Here is a 12,662-nt window from a genome sequence, read left to right on the forward strand (position 1 = left end):
ACAACTCCTCCTACCCCTACCCCCACCAACAAAGTTATCAGGACTGCGTACATAATTTATCATGTCTATGATGTGTGAGTTATCATGTTATTGCATAGAAGTTATTGTGGTATGTTTCAATGACTCCCTCCCACCCCTACCCCCGCTAACAAACTTACCAGGACTGGATACATAATTTATCATGTCTAAAATGTGTGAGTTATCATGTTATTTGCATAGAAGTTACCGTGGTATGTTTCAACGACCCCCTTCCCCCCCCCACCCCTACCCCCGCCGACAAAGTTAGCAGGACTGGGTACATAATGTATCATGTCTATGATGTGTGAGTTATCATGTTATTTGCATAGAAGTTACTATGGTATGTTTCAATGACCCCCCCCCCCTGGTGCGACCCCGACCCCTCCAACAAAGTTATTAGGTCTACCATGTATAAGTTATCATGTTATTTGCACAGAAGTTACCATGGTATGTTTCAATAACTCCCCCATCCCCACCCTCGCGGACAAAGTTTCCAGGATTGGGGTATATAAGTTATCAAGTCTGCGAAGTGTTGGTTACCAGGTTATTCACACAAAAGTTACCAGAGGGATATTTATAAAAGAAAATATAACAACTCTACGATGCATAAGCTCTAATCACATTAGTTCGGTGATAGTACCTATAAAGATCTCATTACACAAGTTCCCTCAACAAATCTCTTTTACCAAGCCTCTCTTCGATACAATGCTCAGATTTTCTAGTGTGGTCGCATGTCTATAAATTAGATCTCAATTAGCTAAATCACACAAATGATTAGATAATCTAGTGGTTGTCTTCCTCAATCCTCAACGGAGAGGTTGAAGGTCCAGGGCATGTACAATGGTGGCATATGGATACATATGCCTCATGATAAAAAGTAATTTGAAGCATATGTATTAATTTTTTCTCCCCAATGCAAGCTACTACTAGTGGACCTCATCAAAAAAATGGAAAGTGACTCTCACTACACATGCATCCCTCCTCTCCATTTCAAGTTTTTCAACTTTATGCACTGGACCACACTTTTTGTCTCTAAACACCCGCCTCCTGAAGAGGATCCCGCTTCCCCATCCGAACCTACTTTTTCTGTTATCCGATCCTACATGGCATGTGAGGCATCACCCTGGGGCTATGCATTGGCCATGCCCTCAAATTCCACCTTTGACAATCCAAAAAAAAGGTCCCCATGCTAATGGACCAACATCATAGATGATAACCTGACACGGAATAATTGATAATTATCTACCATGATGTGTAAAATAAATGTGTCGATACATCCATGGCATACAGGATCCAGATACTGTATGTTCATCATATGGGTGCTGACAATCCATACAGATACTGTATGTTCATCATATGGGTGCTGACAATCCAAATAAGAATGAGGCAATGACCTGTAGGGGAATTTCATTATTTGCGCTGAAAGTAAGATTTCTCCCTAATAGGATGGCAAGGTTTACATAAGCTCGAGTGTTCCCAATTCATGATGGTACCATTATACAACAAAAATAGAAATATTGATGCTGTGAGATGTGCACGTCAGTTCAAGCAGCCTCTGATGAGCCTATTGCACTAAAGTTCAGCCAACATCAACTATGTCGCTGTCAACAAGAGATTAGACCAGCACAGTATCTTCTAAGGGCACTGGCTTTCTTACAATTTCAAAGACCTGCACAGATATAAGATGAATATACAGCCAGCAAAAGGTGCAATGTCAATGCCAAATCATACAACTTAATTTCAAAATCGATACTACAGTCAGATAGTTTATTTGCATATAAGCTACAATACCTATAGACATCAACAGAACAACCAATTTAACCAAACAAATACCCTAGATTAACTTGCCTCCTTTTCCTAACACAATAATTAGGCACAATTGCAAAATATTTATTTAAATAAAAATATCATAAAAGAATGGAAATTCTAACCTTTTCCAGGGGTCGTCTGGCAACGTCATAGTAGGGGTGCTCATGGTATCTTGTCTCCATCCAAAACTGGGGAAACATACAAGACAAATACTAAATAAATAAAGAGATAATGACACAAATGTTTTCATTAATGCACTTCACAACGCTTTTCCACCTTTCACCAGTCATCTTATGCCAGTCGAGACAACAGTATAGTTGTACATGTATAAAAGTCAATACCTTTTCACACCTTCCAAGCCACCGGTCACATACTCGACCAACAACCTAATGGAAGTAAACAATAAGTTATACTATTCACTAAAAGATACACTACTTTATAGAATCGTGAAACACAAAATATCTTACGAATATGAAAGCATCTAGCTGAGATCTATCCTCCAACGACAAGATTGACCGATAATCCTGACATCAGTTGCAAGTAGAATTTAGCATTAATAATCTGAAATGCGAGAGGATAATAGTCATACAAGGTTATAACATGATTCCTCTGATCACATAATGTTTCGGAAGGGAATGTCCATCAAAAACTTTGCCACAGAATTGATCCACAAGTTCTGAAAAGCGCTCCTTCTCCTACAGCAAATAAACAATTAGTGCATGCCAACTCACAAATGGTAATACAGAAATTGTGGTTATGGTTAGTACCCAATCGATAGAAGCATTATCAATGTCGAAAAAGCTTTCTGCTTCGAGCTCAGTAATCAACACTTTGAGATGATCTGTTTTCTGAAATTTTTAATATACATTCAAAACTCAGTAGACATAAAGGTAACAATATCAAAAGCAGACTAGACATTGTACAAATTGTACTTGGCCGTTGGCACAGTTGTATTAAGTAGATTTGTGAGAAAGGTACATTAACTGTAATTATTGTGTGTTTTCTACATGTACAGACTACAGCACTAAAGATGTGAGATGATATAGATTCTTATCCTGCAGAAAATCCTAAGCTAGCTAACACAAAGTTGGTACTTGGTGGCCAATATATCTTTGTTGATTTGTCTTGCTAAGGAAATGAGCAGATTTTTCTAGCTCTGAAATGTTAGTATGATGCAGCTTACAAATTATTAGCAACATAAGGGCACCTGCAATGCATGCGCTTAGCATGGGTGTCAGGCTCAAATTCCCGGCTAATTAGCAGTTATTCTACTGAATCCCTGTGCAAGGGTAAGCGTCGGCACTGTTAGGAATATGCAACTTGTATTCCAACAGGGCCATAGGCCAGTATATATACATGTACAGGTGCAGGATATATGCAAGAAACCCCTTATACAATGAGGTAATACAAAAGGCTACATGGCTATATATACTACTCTACCCCCCCCCCCCCCACACACACATACAAACTCATGGTGGATGAACAACACTGAGTTTGGAGAGATAGAGCCATGTTGTGCGCTAGTCTGAGCCTTCGTAAAGAAATCCACCAGCTGTAACTCTGAAGGCACACACTGAAGAGCAATAACCTGATCCTGCACAGCAGTGCACACAAAAAAGCATCAACACCAATATGCCTGGTGAGCTCATGCTTCACAGGGTCGCATGCAATGCTAATAGCACCTGTACTGTCAGAAAATAGCAGAGTAGGTGTAGTGACAGAAACACCAAAATCCTGAAGTAACCACCGTAACAAAGTCACCTCTGCTGTCAAAAGAGTCATAGCTCGCAACTCAGCCTCTGCACTCAAACGGGAAACTGCGGTCTGTTTCTTCGTCTTCCAGGCAATGAGAGAACCACCAAGGAAAACACAGTAAGCAGAAAGTAAACAGCGATCCGAAGGATCACTAGCCCACGTAGCATCCGAAAAGGCCTGAAGCTATAATGAACCGGAGCGGGCAAAGAACAAACGGTGAGAGATCGTGCCACGAAGATATCGGAGAACACGAAGAAGATGACTATAGTGAACCGAAGTCGAAGCAGAGACAAACTGACTCAAAATATGGATTGGATAAGAGATATCCGGACGAGTGACGGCTAGATAGACAAGACTCCCAACAAGATGATGGTAACGCGTCGGATCAGACAAGGGGTCACCATTAGTATCACGACGGTGAACATTGAGCTCCATGGGAGTCTCAACAATGCGCTCATCAGTAAGAGCGGGACGAGCAAGAAGATCCTGGATATACTTTTGCTAGGAAATAAAAAAGGCGTCAGAAGTAGAAGAGACTTCTATCCCAAGAAAGTACCAAAGAGGGCCAAGATCAGACATAAGAAACTGCTCACTAAGACGGGCCTTCACAAATGTAATGTACTCAGGGTCGTCGCAAGTGATGATCATGTCATCAACATATAGAAGAAGAAGAGTCCGACCACGAGCTAAAAGGTGGACAAACAATGCTGGATCATGAGCAATCGCTGAAAAGCCAGCGATAGTCACCACAGAGGCAAAACGCTCAAACCAGGCATGAGGGGCTTGCTTAAGGCCATAGAGAGAGCGACAAATACGGCAGATCATGCCATCAGGAACAAAATACCCAAGTGGAGGCTGAATGTAAACCTCCTCATGCAGCTCACCGTTAAGAAAGGCATTCTTGACATCAAGCTGAGACACAGACCCGTGGCGAACAAAGGCCACGTCAAGAAGTGTGCGGATAGTGGTCATATGGGCGACCAGAGCAAAAGTCTCATCGTAATCACGACCATGCTCCTGCTGAAAGCCACGCGTCACAAGATGAGCTTTGTAGCGCTCAAGAGATCCATCGGAGCGAGTCTTAACCTTGTAGACCCACTTACAAGTGATTGGACGAACACCGGGAGGAGAAACAAGGTCCCATGTATTGGTGCACTCAAGAGCAGCAAGCTCCTCCGCCATCGCAAACTGCCATTCAGGATGTAGAGCAGCTTGACGATAAGAAGTCAGCTTAAGAACAGTAGTACCAACGCTTGGAAAACCAAGATGGTTAACATGCGGAAGTGGACGAGGACGTAAGCCATAAGTAGGCTGAGAGGAGGAAGATGGCCCATCGGTAGACACATCCACAGGACACGAACGAGAGTATAATACTAAGGAAAAGATGGAAGAATACGAAGAGGAATCGCCGGGGTAGACTCAGAGGATGGAGAGGAGGAAGTTACCGGGGATGAAGGTGGAGAGTCCGGTGACATGCCAGGTGAGGAAACCATAGGAGATGGTGGCGTCGGATCTGCAGTAGTCGAAGAGGCAGGAGCAATGGGACGAATAGACAATGGCTCAACGGGAGTGGTAGGTGTGTCGGGAAAAGTGAGGAAAAAGATATCCTCCATTAAAAAGGTCGAGGAAGATGGACGCGGGTAGAAGGGACGAGACTCGTCAAAAGTCACATCCCGAGAAATACGAATCCGACGACCGATGGGATCCCAACAACGATAGCCCTTATGTTCATCACTATATCCTAAGAAAACACACTCAACAGACTGAGCGGCCAGTTTGGGGCGTTCACGAGGAGCAAGGAGAACATAACAAACACAAGCAAACAAACAAAGCATCGAATAATCAGGAGAACGATCAAAGAGATGCTTGAAAGGAACACCATCCTATAAAGCAACGGATGGCTGAAGGTTGATGAGATTGGTGGAGGTGGAGACAGCCTCAGCCCAAAATGAAGCGGAAGAGAGGCGGTAATCAACAACGCACGAGCCATCTCAAGAAGGTGACGATGCTTTCTCTCAGCCACACCATTCTGAGCATGAGCACCAGGACAAGAGAACTGAGGAAGAGACCCCTGCTCAGCAAGAACACCACACAACATCTTGGAAATATACTCACCAGCAGAGTCAGCACGAAACACACGAATAAGCGAAGAGAACTGAGTGTGAACCATGGCAACAAAATGCTTATATATGGAAAGAACTTCACTGCGCGAAGTCATAAATAAAGCAAGTGTAACAAGAGAAATCATCTATGAAAATAAGATGGCCTCCTTTCGAAGCAAAGGGAGCCGGACCCCATACATCGGAATGGACTAAATCAAAAGGACGCTAGGACACTGACTCACTAGTAGGATAAGGTAACTGGATCTGTTTGCCAAGCCGACAACACTGACACTCTAAAGACACGCCTCCTGAGACAGACACCAGAAGACCTCGACGAACTAAAGACGACAAAGGAGAACCACAAAGATGACCAAGCCAATGATGCCATTGCTGGACGGAGCCAGTAGCTGAAGCGACAGAAGCGGATGGACTGGCGATAGTGGTGGCAGCGGAAGGAACATGAAGCCAGTCAAGCTCCCAAAGATCCTAAGAGTCACAGCGGCGAGGGCAAGCCCCAACCAAAGTGTGCATGCAACGATCCTGAACAGAACAAGGGTCAACGTCAAGGATGACGCGACAACCAGAATCAGTAAGTTGACCAGCAGAAAATAGATTCATGGTGAGTCGAGGAACATGAGCAACATCAGGAACGGAATAAGAAGGCGTGGTAAGATTGCCTCGACTAGCAACAGAGAGAGGAGTACCATCAGCGGTGAGGACATGAACAGGAAAATCAAGCGATCTAAGAGAGGACAAATTGAAAGAATGAGAAGACATTGAAAAGAAGCTCCAGAGTCCAGAACCCACGAGGATGTACCTGATTGTGTAGATGGTGGTTGCTCAGTGCGGGAAGCATCAGCCACAGAACCTACAGTACCCGTCAAAGAAGAACCTGAAGCGGCAAGCAAACGCTTAAGTCTCAGAATATCCTGCTCAGTCAAGGCGGTGGCTTAAGATATCGAAGTCGAAGTAGAAGTCCTGGAAGATGATGCCCACGTCTTACACAGGTGTTTCTTCTTACACGGGCTTTCTCCTAGTAATAAAAATTATACAGGTGTACAACTCAGCTGTAAAGTACAATTTCTCAAGTAATATAATTGTTTCCTTCGAGTGATGTTGAGTCACGGGCTCACACTGTCCATGGTTGTGTCGTGTGTGTGTGGCGGCTCAGAAGAACAGAGGAAGAGGGGCTCCTCTTCTAGGTCAGGCCATCCACATGGGCTTGGGCCCTAAGTGACAAGCTTGATGGGCTTGGGCCCATACCGTTCCAACACTCCCCCTCAATATGGGTGGTAGATATTTATCATTCCCATCTTGTCACATGCCAAAGTTATAGTCCTTTGTTCCCGGTCTCTTTGTCAAGCAATCTGCAAACTGCTGACTAGAGCTGACATGAGTAAGGCCGATGATCCCAGCATCAAGTTTCTCCTTAATGAAGAAGCGATCAATTTCCACATGCTTTGTCCTATCATGTTGAATTCGGTTATTAGCAATGGCTATAACTGACTGATTGTCACACCACACCTTCAAGGGTCCCTTCCTCGGAAGTTTTAACTCGCTCAGTAGGTACTTCACCCAGAGCATCTCACACAAACCTTGAGATAATGCTCTATACTTGGCTTCTAATGTTGATCTAGACACAATAGTCTGTATCTTGCTTCTCCATGACACCAAATTTCCTTTCACAAACACACAGTAGCCAGAAATTGATCTTCTATCATCTTGACAACTGGCCCAATTAGAGTTACTATAGCCATCCACCTCAAGATGTCCATTCTTCGCAAACCACAACCCTTTACCTGGAGTCCCCTTCAAGTATCTCAGAATTCTGTGCACAATATCAAGATGCCCACTCCTTGGTTCATGCATGTATCTTCTCACCACACCCACGGCCTACGTATGTCAAGCCTGGTATGGCACAAGTACAATAACCTCCCAACCAGTTTCTGATAATCTTCCTTATTCACCAGCTCTCCTGTTTGTGTTGTCACTTGATGATTTTGTTCAACCGGAGTAGGGGCACCACGACATCCCATCCTACCCATGTCACTCAAGAGATCCAAGGTGTATTTCCATTGGCACAAAGATATTCCCTTCTCTGTCCGAGCCACTTCAATGCCAAGGAAGTATTTTAGGTTGCCCCAATCCTTTACCTTAAACTCTTGGCTCAGACAACCCTTAACTCTCTCTGTTTTCTCCTTATCATCTCCAGTGATGATAATGTCATCCACATACACAGCAAGAATGGTGATCTTCCGATCGGAGTGCCTGTAGAACATCGTGTGGTCACCGTTACACTGACCATACCCCATACCATGGACAGCACGTCTGAATCTATCAAACCATGCCCTAAGTGATTGCTTCAGTCCATACAAGGATTTCTTTAGCTTGCATACCTTCCCCGTGGTCTCTAACGTACCAAAACCTGGTGGTATCCCCATGTACACTTCTTCCTTCAACTCACCATGTAAGAAGGAATTCTTGACATCTAATTGATGCAACTTCCACCCAAAGTTTGCAGCACAGGAGACCAATATCCTTACTTTGTTCATCTTTGCCACTGGAGCAAACTTCTCATCATAGTCAACTCCATAAGTTTGACTATATCCTCGCGACCAATCTGGCCTTATATCGTTCCACCTTCCCCTCAGGATTCTGCTTCACGGTGTATACCCACTTGCAGTTGACTGCTTTCTTTTCTGCTGGTAATGTGGTTAGCACCCACATCTTGTTTTTCTTTAGTGCTTCCAACTCCTCTATCATTGCTTCACGCCACTTCGGATCTTGCTTTGCAGCCTTCCAATCCTTTAGGACTGACACGGTTTGCAGAGAGGCAACAAATGCTCTATAGGAAGGAGACAAAGCCTCATAAGACACAAAATTGCCAATGTCATGATCATCAAAACCATCCTGTGGTAGAGCCTTCCTTGCCCCTTCACCCTTCCTTGTCGCTTCACGTGTCGCCTTTCTCAACGCAATAGGCAGTTCCACTATGTCAGATGAGCTTGCATGACTGCCTTGCTGCTCCCCCTACACATGTGGCTGCCGCCGAGAATATACCAGACGTGTGTCAAATGAGCTATGCACTTGTGCCTACCATTGTGAGTACACAAGGGGTATCTTCTGCCACCGATCCTGAACAGGAACCTGGAGAGTACCAATCATCATTGTTGGCTGGACCTGAACCTGCGCATCAACATCAGTGAGACTACCAGCCGGAATTGTACGCACTATTGGCTGGACACGAGCCTGCACATCACCATCAGTGTTAGTACCCTTAGGATAACCATGAGTGGCCTGCTCCCCCTCTTGACCATCTTCCACAAGGTGTAGGTGGTCAAGCTCTGCAAACAACAGACTCAGGTCTGTTGGCTCACCATAGAATGGCTCAGATTCCCTGAAAGTGACATCCATACTTACAAATTTGCGTTTCTTAGAGGGACACCAACATTTGTACCCCTGCTAACTAGAAGCATAGCCCAGAAAACACACTTCACTGCCCATGGATCTAGCTTCCCGACAGAAGGTCGGTGATCACGAACAAAGCAGGTACTGCAATACAACTTTGGGGGAACAACAAACTTATTTTCTCCAAACAGCAACTCACATGGAGATTTCATGCCAAGTATCCTTGAAGGTGTCCCCTTGATCAGGTATGTGGTTGTCATAACTGCTTCACTCCACAAGAACTAGGGCACATTCATGGTAAACATCAATGATCGAGGAACCTCAAGGATATGCCGGTTCTTCTTTTCTGCCACTCCATTCTAAGGCGGGGGTGTCCGGACAGGAAGTTTGATGAAGAATCCCTTCGTCGGACAAGAAGGCCCCAAAGGTATTGTTCACATACTTAGTCCTGATCACCCGCACCTGCACCTTAAACTGATTCTTCACCAAGGCATGGAAATCCTGAAAACAGCTAAACACTACGCATCAAATAAATCCAAGTCATACGAGTATAGCATTCGATAAAGGTAACAAAGCACTTCATTCCATGCATTAAGACAATTGGGCTTTTCCATACATCCGAATGAACAAGCATAAAAGGAGAATGCTAAGTCCGTTACTCACATAGGAGGCTCTTGTGTGTTTAGCATATTCGCAAGCATCACATGTCAACTTGTCCTTGCTTATGCCACACATAGCACCTGGAAATATTCTACTCATCTTATCAAAAGATACATGCCCCATCCTATAGTGATGAATCATCGTCAGCTTCTCCTTGTCCTCCATGGTCAAGGCACACACCAAGTCTGGTTGAACCTCCTGGTCCATATACCAAAGCCCCCTACGCCTGCTGAAATTTGAGATGGACTCTAGGCCCATATAGCAATTTCTGAAAAATCTCTAAGGGCCCATGTGGGTTTATTGGCACTAGGTGGAGTGGGAAGTTTAGTCTCACCCCGGAAGTGGAAGAGGAGTTGGACCTCCTTATAAGGGTTTCTCTTCTACATGATATTAGAGCTCGAGAAGAGATGAGGCCCTCGCGCACTCCTCCGCCGCCTGCCTCGCCACGCCACGCCTCGTCACGACGCGTCGCGGGTTGCGGGATTGAGCCGAGCCGAGCTCACACCTACGCGCTTATTTTTGCCAATCACTAACGGAGAGTTCTCTGACAGCTGGGCCATGATCTGAGACGTCGGATCATGGGCTGTCACTGACTCGGACGTGGGTCGAGCCCACGTCTCTCCACGCGGCTGTGCCTATATAAGTGCGCGGTGTCTCCTAACCCTAGCGCCACGAACAGATCACATCTGCTCCACGCGCACGCCCACCGTCGTTCCCTTGTTGCTTCTGCCGCTGGTGACTCCATCCCGTCCGCCGCGTACACGGTCGACGGGAGAGCAGGTCTCCGAAACCACGCCCTTCTGGTTCCTGTATGGGGTGAGGGGCGAATAGGTTTTTGGGCAGAGATTACGCGACTGCTCGCTTCCGATCGTCTACTTCCTCTACGTCCGCGTCGTCTTCATCATCACCATGTCCACCGACGCCGAACGTGCCGCCGCCGAGAAAGCTGAAGCCGACAAGAAGGCCGCCGAGGACGCCGCTGCTGCAACCAAAGCCGCGGCCTCTGCATGGCCTACTGGAGGGTATGACTCGTTTATCCCGCTCCTACTGTTTTCTCTTTTAGCCATGCTAGCGTTATACGTAGATCTTTCTACAATTAGCGTAGTATGTGCTTGCTTGACTGAATATCAGTATGCGTTTATTTGTGTCAATGACATGCTAGTGATTTACTCGTGGATTAATTTAATCGAGAAATTGCCTATTTACTCAACAATCCAAAAACCTATTATGTGTAGGAATTTTTCGGCAAGTGGCTTTGCCGCTGCACTGAAACCGGATAAGTTTACCGGTACATATTTTAAGCGTTGGCAGACTAAGACCACTTTATGGCTCACGGCTATGAACGTGTTCTGGGTCACTGGTGTTTTCACGAGAACGATTGCTCCTGAACAGGAGAAGGCATTCAAGGAGGCCACCATTGTGTTTCTCGGAGCAGTTCTTAGCGTGATCGGAGATAAAGTGGTCGACGCATATTTACATGTGCATGTCGCCAAGGACTTGTGGGAGGCGCTCGAATCTAAGTTCGAGGTCGCCGATGCCGGGAGCGAGATGTATATTATAGAGCAGTTCCACGATTACAAGATGGTTGAAAATCGTCCTGTATTGGAGCAGGCTCATGAGATAATATGCATTGTTAAGGACCTTGAGCTTCTTAAGTGCGAGTTACCGGGAAAATTTGTCGCGGGCTGCATAATCACTAAGCTCCATAATTCCTGGAGGAACTTTGCCACCACTATGAAACATCAGAGGCATGAATTCTCTGTGGAGGATGTCATTGGCCATTCGAGTGTTGAGCAGAATTCAAGGGCAAAGGACTCACACGGAAAAGGGGTCGAAGGAACTTCTGTTGCCAACATGGTTAACCAGAGGAACCATAACTCCCACAAGCCCAAGGGAAAGAACGGTGTCCAACACAATACCGACTTTAAGAAGAAGGGTAAGAAGACCTTCAAGAAGAATAAGAAGGATGAGGGTTGCTTTACTTGTGGTTCGGTTGAACACTGGGCCAACAAGTGCCCTAACAAGTATAAGAAGCCAGGACGGGACTCCAAGTCTGTCAACATGATTGTGGGAAACAATGAGAATGGTGCACCTGGGTACGGTAATTTATTTACTGTTTTTTTAGTGTTTCAGTCCACCGATTGGTGGGTGGACACAGGTGCAGGTGTTCATGTGTGTGCTAACATTTCATTGTTTTCTTCTTACCAGGTCACAGGCCACGGGTCCGTATTGATGGGGAATGGCGCAAGTGCTTCTGTTCATGGTGTTGGCACGGTCGATCTAAAGTTTACTTCGGAAAGGATCGTGTAGCTGAAGAACGTGCACCATGTCCCCGCCATCAAGAAGAACCTCGTTAGTGGCTCCCTTCTATGTAGAGAAGGGTTTAAGTTGGTTTTCGAGTCTAATAAATTAGTTGTTACGAATTATGGACTCTTTGTTGGAAAGGGTTATGAGAGCGTAGGGATGTTCCGCCTTTCCCTTGCAGATTTTTGTAATAAAGCCGTGAACCATATTCATTCGAATGTTAATGAATCTGAAGTTTGGCATTCACATCTTTGTCACATTAGTTTCGGTGTTATGACGCGGCTAGCCAAGTTGGACTGAATCCCGAGTTTCACCTTAGCCAAAGGTTCTAAGTGCCTTTCATGTGTGCAAGCTAAGCAACCTCGCAAGCCTCACAAGGCCGCGGAGGAGAGACACTTGGCACCATTAGAACTCATACATTCTGATCTTTGTGAGATGAATGGTGTGTTGACTAAAGGTGGAAAGAAATACTTCATGACATTGATAGATGATTCCACTAGATATTGCTATGTGTATCTGTTAAACATTAAAGATGAGGCTCTACACTACTTTAAAATCTATAAGGCAGAAGTTGAGAATCAACTTGAAAAGAAAATTAAACGAGTC

At 45.1% G+C, this 12,662-nt stretch overlaps 1 protein-coding gene across 1 annotated transcript in view; it reads right to left on the minus strand.

Moving 5' to 3' along the window:
* Positions 1-1,633: 1,633 nt before the first annotated feature.
* LOC147964681 (uncharacterized) overlaps positions 1,634-12,662 on the minus strand; it is a 38,327-nt gene continuing 27,298 nt past the window's right edge. The window contains exons 19-24 of the mRNA XM_087530104.1: positions 2,595-2,675; positions 2,428-2,519; positions 2,295-2,319; positions 2,169-2,213; positions 1,950-2,015; positions 1,634-1,687 (exon numbers count right to left, since the gene is read on the minus strand). Of these exons, the coding sequence (XP_087386230.1) occupies positions 1,634-1,687; positions 1,950-2,015; positions 2,169-2,213; positions 2,295-2,319; positions 2,428-2,519; positions 2,595-2,675 (363 nt within the window). The remainder of the gene's footprint in view (positions 1,688-1,949; positions 2,016-2,168; positions 2,214-2,294; positions 2,320-2,427; positions 2,520-2,594; positions 2,676-12,662) is intronic.

This window comes from Triticum urartu, chromosome 6A (assembly GCF_056163025.1).
Source record: "Triticum urartu cultivar PI428250 chromosome 6A, HENAU_Tu73, whole genome shotgun sequence".
Taxonomy (NCBI): Eukaryota; Viridiplantae; Streptophyta; class Magnoliopsida; order Poales; family Poaceae; genus Triticum; species Triticum urartu.